The 22,858-nt window shown below is 42.9% G+C and overlaps 1 protein-coding gene across 1 annotated transcript in view; it reads left to right on the plus strand.

Moving 5' to 3' along the window:
- Positions 1 to 925: 925 nt before the first annotated feature.
- LOC310999920 (uncharacterized protein) overlaps positions 926 to 22,858 on the plus strand; it is a 45,370-nt gene continuing 23,437 nt past the window's right edge. Inside the window, exon 1 of the mRNA XM_083990528.1 lies at positions 926 to 1,433. Within this exon, the coding sequence (XP_083846654.1) occupies positions 1,109 to 1,433 (325 nt within the window). The 5' untranslated portion in view covers positions 926 to 1,108. The remainder of the gene's footprint in view (positions 1,434 to 22,858) is intronic.

Genomic DNA, 22,858 nt, shown 5'->3' on the forward strand with positions numbered 1-22,858 from the left:
TATACCTATATTCATGAGAGTAGACTGAGATGGCTGAGGCTGCAGCCTCATACAGTCCAATAGTAAAATGCTGCTCATACAGTAGGTCAGTGCATTAGTCTTTGTACAATAATCTCATATATGATCATACACACAGCACAATATCAAGAATAGGTGAGACAGGTGAGACACCACAGCTCTAACACTATCACCATGAGTTTATTCGGAAGACAGTTATTTTTTGTATTACAAGTTTTGTCAATTTTTTTTGTCTAATTTCTTTGCATGTCAGAACAGAAATCTGAACATTGGATCAAGCTACTTTCAAAATTCTTGTTTGCTGTTCTTTTTGACATATTAGAGTTCAATGTTTTTACAGATGGGATTTTGGATATCTCTTTTTAGCACTCTGTAAATGAGAAGAAAGAAAGAAAATCAAATTTCACTTCATTGTTTTTAGGAATAAAATGTTGTAGGCTATAAATCAGGCTGTGAATGATATATCAACAAACCCCTCTGTAAAAACCTCCAGAATATAGAAAGGAATAAATAGTAAATGTGGAAGGTTTAGTGTGCTGTTGAAGTAAAGAAGTGAAGTGAAAAACTAATTTTGAGAAAATGACGGCAAATTCAAAGCTTACCAGAACACTTCAGTTTGCTGATGGGGGTTATTACTGATTAATTAAATACATACTTTTGAATGAAATAAGTTAGCCTACACAGTGTGGCTTTATGTAGGTATTTTTTGTTGATGTTGTTGAGCCACCACCTCTACCAGCCTGTACCGCTGCGACGCTGCACCCTCCGACCGGCAGGTGGCGGTACGCGCGGTAAAGTTGGTCTGCGACAAAGAAGAGGCAGCAGCTGCAGAAGAAGACAAAGAAGAGGAGGGAGAAAATAAATAAATAAATAAAAAAGGAAAGTGGCAAGCTAGCAGTAACTCGCATTGACTTGTGTGTTAAATGTGCCGGTTGTTGTACAGAGTCTCAGCTAGTCGTCGGACAATGTTTGTCTTCCACACCGCAGTCTGACTGTGGCTCATTTCTCCTGGATAAAGTGAGTAAAAAACCAAACAAACCGCGAGAGCAGTGTTGTCATCTCTAGAGTCGACTCTACGTGAGTAGTAGCGATGATGAGTAATAACAATAACAACAACAGTAACAGCCACGAGCTGCCCGGCGCTGTGCCCCCCAGTCTGCACACCGAGGACGAGGCTGCGGCCATAGAGAGCGCCATCAGGGCGGCGGTCGACGCGGTGATGAGCGTCCTCTGCAGCGCCGGGAAACGCAGGCTGCTGGACTACCAGAGGATGGTGGCCGACAGGGACAAGGAGATCAGGAGGCTGGAGTGCAAGTTGGAGAAAAGCGAGAGCGAGTTAAAGATGCTGCGTGTGGAGGTGAGCAGGAGGCAGCCTGGTGACCAGGTGGCAGATGAGCCTCAAGGCAAGTCCAGTGGTGAGTTAATGAATTAATTAAAGAGACCCCCTCCCATGAAAATCGTGTTTTTCGTGCTTTTCACATGTTCCTGTGGCATTTTTCTTGTGTTAGAGGACATAGCAGCAGAAAAGGAAGTGCAAAAAAGTTTTTCTGCCTTCAAACTGCTGTGAACCAATGGCAGACGCAAACTGGCAGTTTCAGGGAGACTGGGGTTGACACGTCACAACCCCAGGGGAGGGCACTAGCAAGCAAGCAAGCAAACTTTATTTATATAGCACATTTCATTCCGTGTGGAAGCGCAATGTGCTTTACAGAGCATTCCACAGGGCAATTAAACCAACAAAAACAATAACAATACTAATAATAATGGGCCACCAAAAATTAAAAATAGTATAAAATAAAATAAAAACACAGTTAAAAGCAATAAAAGCATTAGGGGCCGTGTCCACCAGACGCGTTTTTAGCTCTGACAGCGCTCTCAGCGCTGCTCTCCCAGCGCTTAGTGCTCTCTCTCTCCCTCGTCAGAACGCCGCTGTTGCTAGGTTACAAAACGAGTCCTCTGACACTTCCGTGTTCCTGCCTTGTTTAATGTAAACACTACAACGAGTGTCAGACATACACAACAGCATTAGCAGCAGCTTTTGACATGGACCCTGAGGTCGGCCTACCTTCAATACAAGTGTGGGTCATGATATAAGCCGAGCCACATCTCCGGTTGTGTTGCTGTCGGTAACGTATGTCCCGCCCCTTCTTGATTCTGATTGGTCAGTGCTGGGAAAAGTGACATTGACGAGCGCGGCGCTGTTCTAAAAGTTGAACAGATTTCAACTCGAAGCGCTCTGAGCGCCGCGATCAAAAGAAGCAAGCGCTGAGGGCGTTTTACCGCTGAGGGCGCTGAGCGCTGTGAGCGCCCAACTCAATAGGGTTTGAATGTAAAGTAGACGCCCAGAGCGCTAAAAACGCATCTGGTGGACACGGCCCCTTATACTAGACTACTGGAAGGCACAGCTAAAAAGGAATGTTTTCAGGGTTTTCTTAATGATATTAATGTTGGGGCGCAAGGGGAGGCTGTTCCATAATCTTAGAGCATGATAACTAAAGGCAGCCTCACCAATTTTCATGCTGACCCTGGGAACAGTCAGTCACTACAAGCTCCCACCCCACTTTGCACCCGCCTCAAAGGTGAAAGGTATAACTGTAGAGATAAGTCCTGCTAGTGACTTTAGAATGTTATAGTTGTCATGGTGACAATAAATCAGACCAACGTTTCCTGGACCTAACAGCTGGTGTGTCTCTGATGTGCTCCTGCCTCCTTCGTCTTGACGATAGTTATAACGCTACAACATGGTGTCAGAAGTTAATTATTCAGAAGTTATTTAGTAGCCAAGTGAAACGTCAGCTGGCGGTTTGTTATTTTTTCGTTAAAAAAAAGTGTCTTTTTAGTGTTAGTGTTGCCAACCGCTGCGCGGAAGGAAACCGTTAGTAACTTTGTAGCTGAACAGCATCGTTACCAGGCAACGGATCGACAGCGGATCATGAACCAGTTTCAAGTTGCTCCACCGGAGAAATACTCGTTCAAAACAGAGGAATGGCCGAAGTGGATCAAACGATTCGACCGATTTCGTATCGCTTCTGGTTTGGAAACCCAAGCGGAGGAAAATCAAGTCAATGCTTTGATCTACACAATGGGCGAGGAGGCGGAAGACATTCTAACGTCCTTGCACCTAACGGCTGATGAAGCGAGTGAGTACCACACAGTCAAAGAGAAGTTGGACGCTCACTTCGTCGCTCGCAGGAACGTCATATATGAACGGGCGATGTTTAATCAACGGCAGCAAGAGTCGGGCGAGTCAGCTGACTCGTTCATCACTGCGTTACATTGCCTGGCGGAGCACTGCGGATACGGCGCGTTACATGACGAGATGGTGAGAGACAGACTGGTCGTGGGTCTGAGAGACAAACGTCTATCAGAGAGATTACAGCTGGATCCTGAACTGACACTACAGAAAGCTGTCACTCTAGTTAAACAGAGTGAACAGGTGAAAAAGCAAAACGAACTGCTAAAAGCTAACTGCAAAGGAGACATGATGAACACACAGCTGGACAGCATGCACGCACAGCAGCGCGGTGGTGCAAAAACAAAACAGGCTCAGCCACGGTCCAAACCAGTGTTCAGTAAAGCCCAGAACAGACCATGCAAAAGGTGTGGGGACACAAGAGGACACAGCCAAGACCAATGTCCAGCAAAAGATGCAACATGCAACCAGTGCAGGAAAAAAGGACATTATGCTCGAGTCTGTAGGTCAAAAAAGTTACATGAGGTGAATATGGCCACAATGTCACACACAGAGGATAGTGATGAAGAATATGGAGTTTCTTTCCTGGGCTCAATGTCAACAGAGACAGAGGACAGTGCTGGTCCCTGGATGACTGAGGTAAAAATGGATGACCACAAAGCAGTGTTTAAAATTGACACTGGCGCAGATGTGACAGCCATACCCAAAAAACTGTACGACGAGGGCCAGTACGGTCAGCTATCAAAAGCTACAATGGTTCTGAAAGGGCCAGGAGGAAACCCTCTGAAAGTAACAGGCAAGTTCAAAGCCACTCTCAAAAAGAGAAATAAAACAAAGAAAGAGACTGTATATGTTGTGGATGGGCTGAGGACACCGCTGCTAAGCCGAGCAGCCGCCACAGAGCTGCAGCTGGTCGTCAGGCTGGACAACGTCAGCCTGGATACAAGCGAGGTGGTGAAGCAAGAATTCCCAAAGCTCTTCTCTGGACTCGGAAAAATGGGGGGTGAGTACACCATCGTTCTCAAGGAAGATGCAAAGCCTTTTGCAGTCTCTACACCTAGACGAGTCTCACTTCCCCTCCTTCCTAAAGTCAAAAATGAGCTAAATCGCATGGAGCAGCAAGGTGTCATCTCAAAAGTGGAGCAGCCCACAGCATGGTGTGCGCCCATGGTGGTCGTTCCTAAACGCGCACGAGAAGCTGTGAGGATCTGCACTGACCTCACACAGCTGAATAAGTCAGTAGAGAGAGAGAGACATCAACTTCCCTCGGTGGAGAACACTCTTGGACAGCTCACCGGGGCCAAAGTCTTCTCAAAGCTGGATGCCAACTCAGGATTCTGGCAAATTCCACTTTCCAAGGAATCTTCTCTGCTGACCACGTTCATCACTCCGTTCGGACGGTACTGCTACAATCGTCTATGTTTTGGCATCTCATCAGCACCAGAACATTTTCAGAAACGCATGCAGCAGATCCTAGAGGGCATAGATGGTACTGTGTGCCACATGGATGACGTGCTCATCTGGGGAGCCAGTCAGGCAGAACACGATGAGAGGCTGCGGAAGACACTCTCACGGCTGCAGAGTGCAGGAGTGACACTGAACGACAAATGTGAGTTTTCAAAAAGCAAGATAAAGTTTCTGGGGCAGATCATCGAGTCAGCAGGGGTCAGTCCAGACCCAGACAAGGTGAGCGCTGTAAAATCCATGAAGGAGCCCAGAAATGTCAGTGAGGTGAGACGCTTCCTGGGGATGACTAATCACCTTGGTAAATTCATGCCTCACCTAGCTGAGAAAACTCACCCACTCAGAGAACTGATCAAAAAATCAAATATGTGGATTTGGGGGCCGCAACAGCAGCAGGCTTTTGACAGCATAAAAGAGGACCTGACTACTCCTCCAGGTCTAGCTCTGTATAACCCAAACATTGACACGCTTGTCTCAGCAGATGCCTCATCATATGGCATGGGTGCTGTTCTCCTCCAGCGGCAAGACAGCACAGCAAAGTGGAAACCAGTGGCATATGCATCAAGGGCACTCAGCAGCACTGAACAGAGGTATGCTCAGATTGAGAAGGAGGCTCTTGCTTCCACATGGGCCTGTGAGAGGTTTGCAGAGTTCCTCATCGGGAAAACCTTTCACATAGAGACAGACCACAAACCTCTCGTCCCACTGCTGGGCTCAAAAAGCCTTGATGAGTTGCCACCACGCATCCAGCGTCTACGCATGCGGCTCATGAGATTTTCCTACACAATATCTCATGTGCCAGGAAAAGAGATAGCGACTGCAGACGTGCTGTCTAGAGCACCTGAAAACAGCACGCCTGCAGGGCTGTCAGAAGAGGAGACCGACTTGTACGCCGACTCCATCATTGCTAGCCTACCAGCAACAGAGAAAAGGCTAAAAGAAATACAGACACAACAGGACAATGACGACATACTGAGACAGATAAAACCAACACAGTCTCACCCCTTTGCGTCAAACGGTTGACGCTTGGTCAAGGCCCCTTGCGTCAATATACTGACGTGGAGGGGGTACCCTCGAGGTCGTTTCTCGACGAATAGGGCCACTCATAGACTTGAATGCAAATCCCTCATCCTCGGATTTTGACGAAGGGGGGCGGGACCGTTTCTCCCTCGACGTTGCTCCAGAACGCAAAGGGCCACTCATAGACTTGAATGCAAATCCCTCATCCTCGGATTTTGACGAAGGGGGGCGGGACCGTTTCTCCCTCGACGTTGCTCCAGAACGCAAAGGGCCACTCATAGACTTGAATGCAAATCCCTCATCCTCGGATTTTGACGAAGGGGGGCGGGACCGTTTCTCCCTCGACGTTGCTCCAGAACGCAAAGGGCCACTCATAGACTTGAATGCAAATCCCTCATCCTCGGATTTTGACGAAGGGGGGCGGGACCGTTTCTCCCTCGACGTTGCTCCAGAACGCAAAGGGCCACTCATAGACTTGAATGCAAATCCCTCATCCTCGGATTTTGACGAAGGGGGGCGGGACCGTTTCTCCCTCGACGTTGCTCCAGAACGCAAAGGGCCACTCATAGACTTGAATGCAAATCCCTCATCCTCGGATTTTGACGAAGGGGGGCGGGACCGTTTCTCCCTCGACGTTGCTCCAGAACGCAAAGGGCCACTCATAGACTTGAATGCAAATCCCTCATCCTCGGATTTTGACGAAGGGGGGCGGGACCGTTTCTCCCTCGACGTTGCTCCAGAACGCAAAGGGCCACTCATAGACTTGAATGCAAATCCCTCATCCTCGGATTTTGACGAAGGGGGGCGGGACCGTTTCTCCCTCGACGTTGCTCCAGAACGCAAAGGGACACTCATAGACTTGAATGCAAATCCCTCATCCTCGGATTTTGACGAAGGGGGGCGGGACCGTTTCTCCCTCGACGTTGCTCCAGAACGCAAAGGGCCACTCATAGACTTGAATGCAAATCCCTCATCCTCGGATTTTGACGAAGGGGGGCGGGACCGTTTCTCCCTCGACGTTGCTCCAGAACGCAAAGGGCCACTCATAGACTTGAATGCAAATCCCTCATCCTCGGATTTTGACGAAGGGGGGCGGGACCGTTTCTCCCTCGACGTTGCTCCAGAACGCAAAGGGCCACTCATAGACTTGAATGCAAATCCCTCATCCTCGGATTTTGACGAAGGGGGGCGGGACCGTTTCTCCCTCGACGTTGCTCCAGAACGCAAAGGGCCACTCATAGACTTGAATGCAAATCCCTCATCCTCGGATTTTGACGAAGGGGGCGGGACCGTTTCTCCCTCGACGTTGCTCCAGAACGCAAAGGGACACTCATAGACTTGAATGCGAATCCCTCATCCTCGGAATCTGAGGAAGTGGGATAGGAGTCTGTATTTTTTTATTTTTTATTTTTATTTTTTTTGTGTAGTTGGGTTTTGTATCTGCAACTCAAAACAGTTGGGTGTCATAAATAAACAAATTAAATCATAAATTAGATATCCTACTGCAGACATGTTTTGGGGGCTATTTTGGCCAAGTAGGTTAATGTTGAATTCTGTGATTAATGCAAATCACCGTTTCCTTCACTAGGACTGCTATTTATGCTGATTCCTTTCTGTTTTTGAGCAAGCCAAGCATAGTGACCCGATCCATCAAAATGAGTCACAGTGACCCAAATTTCAAAGTTGAGATTTTGGTATCAATGGAAAGATTAGAAAATAAGCTTTAAAATGAAACCCTAGTCAAAGTCATACAGTTGATGGTTTTCGAGATGTGGCCATTTGAATTACGATCTCCTACTCTCTTACTCCGTTCTAAAACCTGAGAAAATAGCAGTTAAAGTTTTTGCCAGTGACTCTAGCATCTGTTCCTGTACCACGTGATTACACGCACCCTATACGGCCCCTTGTTGTCATAGATGCAGCATTCAATGACCCTCGGAAAGCAGGGAATCTCACAATTCAGATGCTTTTTGCAGCTCGTTTCTATCATAAACGGTTCAGAAGTTGTCATGTTTTGTTGACATTTTGTAAAACATGTGCAAGCGTGTACGTTCGGGTTAGCATCGATGCTACGTTCGGTTTAGCATCGATGCTACGCTCTGTTAGCGTCGATGCTACTCGGTTTAGCATCTGTTTCTGTATCCGTCCCTTCTCGTCATAGATGCAACATTCAATGACCGTCGGAAAGCGGAGAATCCCGCGATTCAGATGCAGTTTACAGCTCGTCTCTATCATGAACGGTTCAGAAGATAGGCTATTTCATGTTTTGCACCGAAGCAACACTCATTTTCAGAGGGTTTAACTTGCAAGTCAACTTTAATCATGCATTTACGTGCCTTTTCTCAATTATCTGGACTGTGAAACTTTGGGAGATTGTTTTTGAATGTCATTGCTTTGAAATTAGGGTAAAAAAAAATGTTTGATTTTCTATGGGTTTTCCACGTTATCAGCTGATTATCTAAAAATAGAACGTTGCGACTTCCGACTCATTTTGATGGAACGGGTCACGGGACTGTCTTTTTCACCGTGAACGTACTTTTGGCCTGTGCGACGCGTGACGTCACTGTGTGCGTTGCGACGCACTGATATGGACGCACCAGATTCAGTTCCCCGCGCGATTCACTGGTAAGTACAGCACAGTCTACTACCTAGAGAAATAATAAGCATTAACACCTCCAAATCGATCAAGTTGTTGGCAGAAAAAACATGTTCTTGTATTTGCCCATTTCGGACCACACTGAATATGACTGACATGATACGAAGAGTCTGGTTTATGCCACTCGAAGCTCTCTCTTTCTCTCCACCCGCGTGCGCGCGCACACACACACACACACACACGCACGCACGCACGCACGCACGGACACACACACACACACACACACACAGACACACACACGCACGCACGGACACACACACACACACACTTCGTGAGAGAGACTTCATGTAGTTAAATGTTTGGCAAGGCAATAGCTTTGTTTTGTTGTGTTGTGTGTTGCATGAATGAACAAAAGCTGAGGTTATGCATAGTATTGTAGTATAATATCTAGTTGTGTGATCTATTCAGATTTGATTTGTTTTTCTCTGCAGGTTCCTTATTCCCATCAACAACATGGTTTACTCTACCACCACACAAAAAAGGCACTTTTAAGAGCCATATTTGTTTTTTTTTTATCCTGTTAGTATTGTGTTGTTATCTCTTTCTCTCTCTCTTTCGCTGTCTTAACCCCACCCCCCACGCCCGACCAATCCAAGTGTAGGCCTACAGGTTGGGATCAAATAATACACATACATTTGTTTGTTGGTTTTGTTTTGTCACTAAATCATGGATATAATATGATATACTTGGTTGTTGCACCAAATGAAATACGCCTATGCATTTGGCATTAATTCTAAAAGTTAGGTTTTGTGAGGAATGCCTGTATTTTTAAAATGGTTTATGACAGTGGGAAAACAAACAGCTCACTTTATGGCACCTTTAGGTTTTGCGTGTTTTCTGCATCTAAATGACTTGACCAGCTAGCAAACATCCAGAGCTACTACTGTACTACCTTTTTATAATCTTAGAATTCTGTTAAGCATAACTTACTTCTTTCTGACATATGCTAACATGCTGACTAGCTATGTCTTCCTCGTTCATATTGTAAGTATGTTTAGATCCCTGTATTCTATATTGTGTCCATTTCAGAATGACAAGACCCAAATTCCGGCCCTGCCCAAGCTGCCAGGTGCCTCAGCAGGCCAACAGGAAAACCTGTGGGTCCTGTTTTGCAGCTCTGCCGGGCAAAAAGGAAAATAAAAAAAATATTCCAGATGACTGGGCCCCGAGAGTCATCCAGAATCGAAATGCGTCACGGGTGGTGGCCTCTGCCCAAATAGCGGTGAGTAAATACTCATGCTACACTTATTGTGGCAATCATTGTGGCAATCAATATTAATCTCCAAAGTACATTAAGTATTTACATAAAATGCACAACCATCTGACTGTCAAGGGTATTCTTTCCATCAGTCCAGAAAAATCAATTTCTCCCCCTTTTAAAAGTAAGCCCACCATATTTCCTGTGTCTCTGAATGTATGTCTGCAAACAAATATCTGGAATACACATGCTTGAATTTAAAGATAATTGTGGAAACTTTTATTGAGTGCAGTGTCTGTTGACAGACAGAAGGCATAGCACCCATGCTGTGTATTGTGTCACTCACCACCCACACCAACCCACACCATACATCCATATTAAATTGCTTCACACATGACCATCAAGTGATAATACATAATACGAAATGATAATTTCATTTTATGCAGGCATGCTTATGGGCATGCATGTGTGTCCATAAGTAGGCAACATTCCAGACTACACATGAGATAATCTTTAAAAAAAAAACTTCTGTAACAGCAGGAACTATGAATCAAGTACTACTTTAAGAAATCAAGATTTTTATGCAGACAGGAAGTTATTGTTCAAAGTTGATGTCGAGTGGACACCATCTTCATTACAATCACTACGTCTGATAAATTATTTTACAACAAAATTGAGCACCGGTAGTTGAAATGTAAGAAATCTTCATGAATGAATATTTCTCTGTATATATTTTATATGTCATTAATAACTTGGTTGACATTTGTTGAAAATGTTGAAAACTTTATGTGTGTGTATGTTTTCTTTGCCAGCTTGGGTCTTTAAATAGTAGATGGACTGCCACATCTGGAGCAATGTAGTAACATAATGTATTGGAAAAGTGCTAATTAATTTGTTTAATTTCAGGTCCGAAAACTCTCGGCCTTGGGCTTTATGCCAATACTGTTTCTTAACAGGAAACATAAAGGCACAGGCAAGTTGGAGGCAGATGTGTATACACATCTGCCTCCAACACAGTCAAATAGAGAATTGCTGTCCAGCATGAAGATGGCCTATACCTTTCTAATCCAACAAGATGGTAAGATACGTTTTTTGCAGAGTTCATTCTTGTTTTCCGCTGATTTTGATTGATTGATTCTGACAATGTGGATATACTTTTATTTGCTAACTTCATGGCAGATGTGCCCCAGTCCCAGCACCAGGCCCAGCCAGAGCAAGACCAACACCCTCCCCAAGACCAACACCCTTACCGAAGTAAGTGTTTTTTTTGTAAATCTGTTACATGTTTTGTAATCTGTGCAAAATACAAAACAGGTTAGACATGGAAGATTTGGAATATTTATTTCTTAAAGCAGAAGTAAGTGGTCCGGTCGTTTTCGCTAATGCTGCGTTCCAGTCAGGCTTTTGAAATCGTAAATTACAGCTTCAAGTCACAACTTACGACTTTGTAGCGTTCCAGGCAACCCACTCGTGTTTTTCCGACCTGTTTTACCGGTGAAAGTCACTATAACGGCCACTCGTAACTTCCGACCGGTGAACTCGTACCAGATCGAACTGGTACCACTTCACGGTCGGAAAAATACGAGTTTCCTTGAACGCACCATAACAGTCCTCGTCCCTACGTCGCCACATTCACGGCGTCCCTTGGCTGCACACACAGCCCTGCATGCCGTTCTCTCTCCTCATTGGATAAAAACTGTAGGATACGATAAATGTTTTCTCCTCGGCTCAGAGCAGAGCAGAGTGACTGACAGACCCGTGTTTCAGTCCAAACACTCTATGTAAGTGATTGCTGTCGGAAGATATAACTATTTAAGACTTATATTAACACAAATATATCACTTACTTCTGCTTTAACCTTTTCCCTGTGCACATTTAGCGCCATCATCATCATCATACTTTGCCGTGTACCCAGTCTGTAAATGTGTTCCTTTTCCCACCCCAGGCCCATCATCCAGCCCAGGTCCATCATCCGCCCAAAACCCCCCAGACCAGCAAATTATTTTTGTGGATCTGAACATGTTCCCGGTTGACCCACAAACACTAAGTAAGTTACTTTGCCTTGTACCTCGTCTGCAAATGTGTTCCTTTTTCCTGATGATCCTTGCAAAATACTAAACAAGTCACACATGGCATGGGACATGGGTTTTTAATATATAATTATTGTCCTTTTGCCCTTGTACCTACCCACCCCAGGCCCATCATCCACCCAAGACCCACCATCCAACCCCCCAGACCAGGAAATTGTTGTTGTGGATCTGAACATGTTCCCGGTTGACCCACAAACACTAAGTAAGTTACTTTGCCTTGTACCTCGTCTGCAAATGTGTTCCTTTTTCCTGATGATCCATGCAAAATACTAAACAAGTCACACATGGCATGGGACATGGTTTTTTTTTTAAGTATATTTTTTGGCCTTTTTGCCTTAATTTGATAGTGACAGTGTAGAGAGACAGGAAACGGGAGGCAGAGAGGGGAGAATGACATGGAGGACAGGTCTGTCCGGAGTGGGATTCGACCCTGCAACCCCTGCAACGAGGACCATAGCCTCGGTGCGGGTGCTCTACCAACCAAGCTAAACCACGCCCTGAGACATGGATTTTTAATATAATTCTTAATCTTTTGCCCTTGTACCTACCTACCCCCTCCACATCCACCACCCACCGAAGGTCTACCATCCAGCCCAGGGCCGTCATTCCATCCAGGCATTGACACTCTGACCTGAACTCGAGTCGACTAAAGTCGCCATTTTAATGACTTCTAACTTGACTTGATGTGACCAATGTTGTTGGTACGAACTTGCCCTAGGCGAGGATCGAAACCCGGTTTCCCGCACCACTGGCCCATGTATGTTTTTTTTTTTGCTGTTATTTTTAAAGGATCACTGGAGAGAGACAAGGAGGGAGAGAGAGAGTGTGAGAAGGGGCCCCCAGGCTTGATGTAGCAAGCGTGCTACAACGCTTGCGTCTCAGCGTATTTAATCGGACATTCTACCCAGCATTTCGGTGATGGTGAGCGGCCTGTATGCTGCCTCATTGCCAACACTGTGTCAGCATTGGGGCAGATGCACAGTAACAGTCACCTGCTGCCGTTACTATGCCGACCAGCTAACGCAGCCATTGGGAACCTATTCCACAAAGGGCCGTTGTGGCTTTAGGTTTTCTTTCCAACCAAGCTGTAGCACACCAGACCTGACTCCACACCGGTCCTTTGTAGAATAGTTTCTGCATGCCTTAATTTGCAGCTGACGACCTTGAGAGCCTTGAAAGGCGCCAAACAAATAAAATGTATTATTATTATTATTACTATTATTTTTTAGTTTTTAGTTTTAGTTTAGTTTTTTTTTTTAGTTTTTAGTCTCCACTCCTTCAGCCACAGTGCTGGACCAGGGATGTTTCAATGTTCTACATGACTTCTGACTATAAAATATCACATCTAAAACTACCAGGTACTGCAGGACTGCAGGCTGAGAATGGTGTTGTCACCAACACTGTCAGTCAGTCATGCCCATTTTGTAGCTATTCTATGTAGGTATTTTACTGAATACCTATCTGTAATTACAGTGCAAGTCCAATTCATCATCATACTTTTAAACATGTCGGATAAATTGGCCAATGATAACTGACAATTACTGTTATGTATAGGTATATGTACAACTTATTATTATTGTCATTATTATTTATTTGAACATGGCACTTGAACACTTTTTTTTTTTTTTGTTATTTGGTTTGTTTTTCGTTTTTATTATGATTATGATCGTTTTTTTATGATTAAGACTTGAGACTTACTTGAGATTTGGTCCCATCTCCAGGCCCGCCATCCACCACAGCCCAACCGTCCACCACAGCCCAACCGTCCACCACAGTCCAACCGTCCACCACAGCCCAACCGTCCACCACAGTCCAACCGTCCACCACAGCCCAACCGTCCACCACAGTCCAACCGTCTACCACAGTCCAACCGTCCACCACAGTCCAACCGTCCACCACAGTCCAACCGTCTACCACAGTCCAAGGCAGACGAGCTCCACCAAGATTAAAGAAAAGACCAAGTAAGTCATCCTTGCACCCCATATGAAAATTGGTACCATGGTTTTGTAATCATTTTGTAAGTAAGGGATAATGTATAGTTCGGAGGTTGTTATGTTTGTTATGTTGTTATTAACAACCGACCAACTATGCATTATCCTGCTTAGAACACGACTTACGAGATGAATAATTAATTAAACCATAGACTACGTGACTGTGTCTGTGTCGGCTCACTGTGCCACCGCACTGAGGCGAGAGCCGTGAGACCGGCCGGGTTCGAGGCTCTGATCATGCAGGTTTGGATCAGCAGCGCTTGTGAATAAAACGAGCCTCCACTTTCTCTGTGACAAGCTACAAGTCATTGATCTGGTATCAAGATTAGTCAGAGGCTGTTTAATGACGGTAAAAATTAAACACAAGGTCAATATCCTGCACAGTTCAGATAAGCAGATCACATATCTCCTCTGTGCTGCTCTGATCTAAACGGCGTCCTTAGTAACACGCCTAATGACAGCTCAGCGGTGGTCTATCGAGAAATAAACACTGCTGAATTTGTGTGATTGACCAATCAGAATTGAGTATTCAAGAGAGCCGTGTTCTAAATAGAAATAATAAATATAAAAATAGGTTAACCCAGGTGAACATTAAAGCAGAAGTCAGTGATGCAGTGGTGTTTAGCTAACTTCCTGTCAGCAGAGGAGTTAGCATTCCCCGCCCTCGTCCAATATCATCCAATATCTACGTCTCCTCCTGCCGTTCTGTCTCCTGATTGGATAACGCTTGTATCCCACAAGGAAAGTTTTCTCCTGGTTTACAGCAGAGTAGAGTGAGTGAGAGACCCGTGTTTCGGCCCAAACACTCTATGTAAGTGATTGTTGTGGGAAAATAGGAGTATTTAGGACTTATATTAACAAAAACATTCAGCTGACTTCTGCTTTAACCCTTCCCATTTTTAAGCCATTCTACCAAGAGACAGAATATATCATTTTTAACCTTTTCCAATTGCACCCGCAGCCCCAGCCACCGGCCCAGGAGACACCCCAGTGACAGGAGGAAAAAAGAAAAGGAAAGGAATGGGGGAAAAAAGTTCCGGTAATTAGATGACAGACATATCCTCAAATTTGAGCTGGAATACTAGTTGTTAACTGTATGCTGATGTTGGACAGAGTTTTGCTGTGAAAGTACTTTGTTTAGTTTGTCATTAAGTTGCAATTTGATATTTATTATTATTATTATTATTATTATTATTATATTATTCACTTTTGTTCAAAATAGGAGTATTTAGGACTTATATTAACAAAAACATTCAGCTGACTTCTGCTTTAACCCTTCCCATTTTTAAGCCATTCTACCAAGAGACAGAATATATCATTTTTAACCTTTTCCGATTGCACCCGCAGCCCCAGCCACCGGCCCAGGAGACACCCCAGTGACAGGAGGAAAAAAGAAAAGGAAAGGAATGGGGGAAAAAAGTTCCGGTAATTACACCTTTTTGCACCCCATGTGTATACAGTATTTGTTTCTTGTCTTTGCATTACATGTACATTAGTGTAAAGATCGTTTTGCTTGCACCCATGCAGCCACCTTTTGTTGAACCAAACTGAAGGTGTATTCAAACTTCATCTCTTCAGCCCACAAAGTGAATGTGCTTTCTGGCCATATTTGAATACTCTTAGCAAACACAGATACATTGAAAGTGAACTGAGACCATATCAGGAGGTAGTCTGACTGTTTGAGTTTGCTTTTCAGGTGCATTTTTTTGTCTACAGGACTTCCATAGATAGCTGCAACATTTGCATGTCAGCCTACAAGTGGTCTTCTCACTTAAGTTTGGTTGTATTGCCATCTGAAGCTAATACTTTACAGCATGCTTTTTCTGTTGGTCAATTTCATTTGGTTTATTTCATATGTTTTGAAAAAGCTGTCATCTTCCTAGTGAAAAATACTGTGTCCATAATGCAAAGCAGTATAAGGTCTGGGATCTCCACAAAGGGAGAACGTCTATGAAAAGAAAGAGGAGCAGATCCCATCACAGCCGAGGTGGACTGAAAATAGATCTTAGTCATTTTTCAGAAAATATGAACACAGAGAAATTTGAGTTCTGCTTTCATCCTCTACTTGATTCTGGTTCACTTGAAGAGGGCTATAGGTGAATCCACACTGGACGTGGTCCCTTTCAGCCATCAAAGTGAACTGTGACCACCTGACAATGTGGTAGCAGTTATTTTCATATTAAGGATTTGAAATTTCATGGGGTGTTCACATGGTAAATAAAAAAAACTTTTCTTAGTTCAGTTTGAGGGCTGCAATGTGAATACAACCTGAGTGACTCTTTATGTGGTATGTGTGTCATTGTGTCATTTACAGCAGTGGTCCCCAACCCCCGGTCCGTGGATCCTTTGGCACCGGGCCGGAGAAAGAGAAAATAAAAAAAAATTAAAAATTAAAAAAAAAGACTCTGGGAGGACACATGGGAGCCAGCCATCAAATTCCCCAGATAGGATCTCAACTTCTCAACTTCACACAGCTGTTCAATGAAAATTATATGTTCACCTGATGTTGGACAGAGTTTTGCTGTGAAAGTACTTTGTTTAGTTTGTCATTAAGTTGCAATTTTATATTTATTATTATTATTATTATTATTATTATTATTATTATTATTATTATTATTATTATTATTATTATTATTATTATATTATTCACTTTTGTTCATGCTGTTGTCAAATAAACGACTCAAATGCAGTGTTGTGTGTCATTTATTAACTATCATTAACTATTACCTACAATCACCACCATTATAAGTTTGGCTGTAAATATTTCATGGATTCTATAGATGAACCAAAGACAATAAAGGGGAGGATCTCCATTGCTATTTGGTGTCAATCTGTGCTGCACAGTTAAATACAAATCTTCAATAAACCCTCTTTACTTTTTCTAAAAATAGATCAACTTAAAGCAATGTCTTTGTTAATTAGGCTGTGCTAGATATTCAATATTTCATATTCACAATGCTATTTTAACCCTAAAGTTTGAAAACCTGAAGAACTACAGGCATGACATGACTTTGTGTTGAGCTACATGTAGCTCAAGGAAATGTTAGTTTTAATTGATTATACTTCATACATCTGTTATCAGACTTTATGAAGTATTGTCAGTTGGGTGAAAAGTTATTTAGCTGACCATTTTGGACAAAGCCCCCACTTATACTGACTATATTAACTAGGTATAGCCGCATAGCAGAGTTCATATGAACAAGTTGTCCCGTGTCTTAAGCAACTTTTGGTTTTTGAATGCAACCATTCAAAGTTTACATAAATCAGGATTTCAAGGTCACACAACCCTCAAACTGACATAGCCCATGTTCTTCCATAACACCTTTCAAATGATGTCTTTATTTGCCAGATTGTGGATGTTCATTATGTCCGTATAAATGATATTACTGATGTCTGAATAGTCTCACCCCTACTCGTCAGACGCTTGACGCTTGGTCCCTGGCTCAGAGCCTGTCAGACTTACAGCAAACAGCCGCATTCCTCTGTTTCTCGGATGCTGCCGTTTCCATAGAAAACAACCAAATCACTTGAAACTTGGCCCGTGGACTCATGATGAGGCCCTTATCCATCACCCTGAGGCCCAGCTCTGTGGGACCATGGGAAAGCCAAGTGGTCCTAGCGCAACGGGACAAAAATATTCTGATAGAGGACTCTCTGATGTACAACATATTTAAATTTCATGTTAAAGCGTTTATGTTTTGTTAGGAAAAAGCAGGAATAGCAGGGTTAACTTTGATGTTTGACCCCTGTGACCTTTGACACTTAGGCCCACCAATTGGCTTTATGCACAGCTTCACTACTTCCTGAAATAAGCCAGCTCCTTTATTTCCTGTCTTACATTATTGGACAAACTGATTAATCCACGTGTGTCTGACCATTGTTAAGACGTCGTCAGACACACCTGATTAATCAGTTTGTCCAATGTGTAACAGGAAATAGGCTAAAGTTCAAAAAGTAGTGAAGCTGTGAATAAAAATTACTACAGTGGATGTGTGAGACCCCCGGTGAACATATTTACAATTCTTCCTCTTAATTCTTAGCATCTGTGAGCAAAAAGACTTGTAAAATTGAATTCAAATCTACTGAAAACGTTCCTTTCAAACCCTCTAAAGGTGAGGAGAGGAGAGTCAGGGAATTTTGCACAAACGATACCCCTCCTAATGCTATGAACACTATATTATTATAAGCTTAGTTTCCTAGGAGGAAGGAGGGGGGAAATGGGGGTAGAGAAAGGTTATGATTCCTTTGACTTGTTCAAAAAGAGCTTTCTAACTGTTCTGATTCCTCACTGTTTATTTACATTTTGTTGAATTAAATCAAAATGGCTTAATTTCCACTCCTGATCACAGCAGGCATGACACACACATGAAGTGTAGTTGCTGTAGTTGCCTTCCAGACACACACAGCGACGCTGTCGTGTCCAGCGCTGGCGCCAGTGACGTCATATCCTGTCTTTGATTGATACATGAATGATTATAATTTAATATACACAAGACTACAAGTTTTTACTACGTTTTTTGAATAAGCATGAAAGAACAACGTAATAGAAAGACACCAGGGTGAAATTAATGAGTTTATAGTTTCAGTGGGCGGATCCCTGTCTGTCCGTCGGTGACGGCGCATAGCAACGTGGTTGCTATGTGCCGGCAGCGCAGCTGGTTTGAATGAGAATGAATGAGAACGTTAAAAAGGAGAAGTAGCCGGCTAATCTCACTAGTAGCCTACAATGTTTCAAGCCCACAGCAAACATGCAGTCCTGTAACTGTTGTAATTATAACATTGAAATATAGCTCAATATATATAAAAAGTCGCCATAAAGAGTCTATCCCTGTTCGTCAAAAATACGCATATGAGGGATAGCATTCAAGTCAACAGAGGACCCGATTCGTCAGAATACGAAGATCAGGGATTTGCTTTCAGGTCTATGGACGACCCTTTCCGTCGCCATATTACTTCAAGGGTACCCCCTCGACGTCATGTTCTTGACGCAAGGGGCACTGACCAAGCGTCTGACGAAAGGGGTGAGACTGTGTATCGGTGTAGACCATGAATGCAAGTAATGTATGTAAATAAACCCATATTATTTTCAAAATATGAACTTCATTGATATGAAGGCAATGTATTGTTTGAAACAGGAATTTTATTTCTTCTGAGATACAGATTAATTTAGAAGCAAACCGAGCAGCATTGCACTGAAACTCTGCTCAGGAAGACAGAGTTGTAATGGTAATAGTGCAGTCTTGACTGAACAGGACATGGAACATTAAATTGTTATGTGTCCATTTTGAAAGACTACATTGAATATAATACAAGGCCAAGCAAATGAGATATTTTAATGGACAACATGAACCTTTCGGGGAAGCTTCATACAGATTTTGAGCTGGATTCTATGTCATGGCAAACAGTTTCCTTTCAGGAGAAATTTCAGAAACAAATCAATTCAACACGAATTTCCAAAATTGTCTCCTGCATATTCAAGTTTTGTGAACGTGGAAGGAAAGAAAGACAGAGAGAAAGAGAAAGAATCATACACATTTCATTTATTTTTGTTATTTATTTTCAATTTTCAGGTATTTCGTATTATAAATCAAATGACTGTCTGTGTACATATTTTAATGTATTCTGTAGGAGCTTGGCAACATTGTGTGTTAGATTCATTGTCATACAACAACAAATTATCATACAATGATATTATGTTGGAGTTGGAGCAGCACAACCATGCATAGGTGTGACAAAAATGTGCATAGAGAGAGCGTAGTGATCCCATTGTGCGTGGTAATCCCAATGACAATACAAAATAAACAATCAGTGCAAAAGCAACATGTAAAATGCATACTGTAATCTGTCATAATTCATTTATTCATAGTTCAGCAAGAGGTATGTCAGACAGGACAGATCAAAAGCAAAAACGGGGGCACCAAAGCAGAGGGAATGACAGGGTGGGATATGGAGTTGATATTGATATTGCATCCATGCAACGTCCAGTTGACAGCTATTACTGTAAAGTGAGGTGTGGTTTACTGTCCATGGGAGGGGTATGTGGTTGTGTGATGATGCAGCAATGCAAAAGTCCAGTCCATAGTTATTGTTGTGGGGTGAGATGTGGTTTACTGTCCATGGGAGGGAGGAAGGGGTGGGGGTGGGGGGTGGGGCACTGTTACTGTAAGCAGTCACACAGCCTAGGGGGACAGGCTGTGGGCCATCCTGGTTGTTCTGGCAGGCAGGGCCATGTACCTTCTGCCTGAGGGCTGAATGAGATTAAAAGAGAGAGAGATCGAGAGCGAGAAGACAAAAAACAAAGAGAAAGACTGAAATAAAGAGAAAGACAGAAATAAAGAGAAAGAAAGAGAAAGACTGAAAGAAAGAGAAAGACTGAAAGAAAGAGAAAGAAAGAGAAAGACTGAAAGAAAGAGAAATAAAGACTGAAAGAAAGAGAAAGACTGAAAGAAAGAGTGAAAGAAAGAGAAAAAAAGAGAAATACTGAAAACAAAGACAAAGACTGAAAGAGAGAAAGAGATAAATACAGATTGAAACAGAGAGAGAGAGAGAGAGAGAGAGAGAGCGAGCATTGCCTGCTTTGTTGGTAAGTCGTGGAGCACATGAGGTCCGCTAATATTCTTCTTCTTCTTCTTCTTCTTCTTCATCTTCTTCTGTGGTGGAGCACATGAGGTCCTCTAATCTTCTTCTTCTTCATCATCATCTTCTTCTGTGTTGTCAGAGTCACTATGGTACTCCAAGTTCACTTCTGTCCCAGCCAGGACTTTTATGTAGCAGTTCTTTGCCTGTTTCAGCATTGTGTCGTTTTGTTCCCTGTGCCTCCTGGTAAGGCTCTGTAGACCTTGGACACCAGCTTTGTTCAGGCCCCACATCTCACCTTATGTTAAAAAGAACAAACGGAGAAGAGAAAAACATCTTTGATTACAAACTTTTAGAGCAACTTTTAAAACTGAAATAATGTCTGGCAACATGGCAAGTATAATTTAACATACTTGCTGTCTCATTACAAAGATGGGACAACCTCTCCCTAAGGTTGTCAGCACGGTTGGAGAGAGACCTCCAGTGTTTTTTCATCTCGTCGACAACAATCCTCTTCTCCTCCTCAAGCCTCCTCACTCCCATCACCATCTCAAATGCTTTCCTTTTTATCCTCAGATCAGAGTCTGAAATACACAGATTAAATACAATTCAGTAGCATTTAAGATTGAAATTTACTGGGATTAAAATTGAATGCATGAAAGATTTTGTACTACCTTGCTTAAGTTGCCACGGCCAAATGTACTCATCTGACAAGACGTTGTCCATGGTCAGGGTTTCATTTTGAACCATTGTGTTGTAGTTTTCCAAAAGAGTGCCTAAATTTCTTTTTTCTTCTCGGATCTTGCGGCGCATGCGTGCCCGCCCCTTGCAGCCATCAGAGTCTTTATAAAGACGCTGGGTCCTCCTCTTAACGCTGGCTACCAGCTCCTCAATTTTGGCTGCCACAGCCCCAACATCAGCCACATGTGGGGATGTTGTTGCTGAGATGAAGAAATGAAGAAAGAGTTATGCTGCTTGATTCCATGAGAAAAAAATTATCTCATGGTGGGCAGTCTTTTAATATGTCTCTGTAACAAAGAGGCACTTGTTGCTAAGGTTGAATTCTTCTGTGCTTTATTTTCAACATGCGGTTTATCTTTTCTACATGTTATTATCGATGATCACAGTAAGCCACATTGAAAGCCAAGTTTAGTACACCTAAAACACAGGTTCAAGGTTATGCAATTGCTGAATGCACAATTCAAAGCATGAGGAAAAAAGAGATACTAAAAGATGCTTGTGTCCATGACAGTACAAAATAGGACTGTAAATAAATACCTTAACTTAATTATTCTACAAAAACAAAAGTGATATATCAAGACAGTGTAAAGCAGGATTTTACCTTCTGCCCACTCACTGACATCAATGATCCAGCTCTCCAGTTGATCATCTGTGATGTTCAGTTCTTTTTTCATGGCCTCCAGGTTATGCAGCTGGCTTTCCAGAGTTACTGTGGCCTTCAAGCACAAATAAAAAATGACAGTCAGGAAAAAGTCTAAAACTTTGAGTGTGGTTGATAAGGAATGTAAAAACTTCACTATTAGAAAACCACATACAAGACTGATTAAATATACACCATATGTGTTATGAAATATGTGTAAACACTGCAACATTTTATATCAAGATTGCATTGAATGAAAGAATATCTGGGCATTCTTCCCTATCTTTTCGGAAACCTCATTTCAGAATATTGCTGAAATAAAGAAAACTGTATTATCGTATGCAACATACGATATCATATGCAACATACGAAAATACAGTTAATACAGTTATCTTTATTTTACTTACTTTCCGATATCGCCGGGCAAGAGTGGAAGCCAAGTTGTGGAACTTTTGCTGGTTCCAGCGCATGGCCATCACCGTCAGCATGTCAATGCGTCCTGCATACAAAGAAATGAAAGAAATGAAATCACCTTTCTTTTCAGTAGCAATAGAAAAAATAAACGGTGAAACTTTTCAGAGATAAAAACTTGCAGTATAGAACTATAGTGTTAACATGCTGTCTTGTGTCACTTGATTACCATCCCATGAATGGGTTAGTAGGTAAATAGTACAGGATAGTTAAGTGTGAAACAGTGGTGCAGGACTTTAGGCATACAGCTGGCAGGACAGTAGGTGTGGTACTACTGATGTGGAAAAGTATTTTTTGATCAGTGCCCCAAAGATTATTCAACACAGATGGCTGGATTCACCATTATCATCCCATTTATTCTGAGCTTCATATTGTCAAAGTCCTTAAAAAGACCCAGAGAATTCTGGCAGACGCGTTACCTTACCTGCTTTTGACATATGTTTTGTCGTAACTGCAATCCGTGAGAGGAAGGCGTTACACTGCTCGACCTCCTCCCCGAGAGTCAAGCCAGCCCCCTCCTGATAAGCTCCACTCCATTTGACCTTTAAAAAAACAAAACCTGCCGTTAAGAACCAACAATCTTATTCAGATTTTCAGGGGAAAAAACGAAAACAGCAATCATTTATCCTTACTTCACATTTATAGTTGTGAGCTTTCGCATGGAAGACTGACAGGAATGGCCTCATGGCAAGGAGTTCTCTAAGGTCAGGGCACTTTTCGGCGACTCTTTGGAGGTATGGCCAGTATTTACACGCCACATCCATTGCAAAAAATGTCACTGCCTTACTGGAGAGGTCTTT

The sequence above is a fragment of the Trachurus trachurus genome (genome assembly GCF_905171665.1).
Source record: "Trachurus trachurus genome assembly, chromosome: 16".
NCBI classification, from domain to species: Eukaryota; Metazoa; Chordata; class Actinopteri; order Carangiformes; family Carangidae; genus Trachurus; species Trachurus trachurus.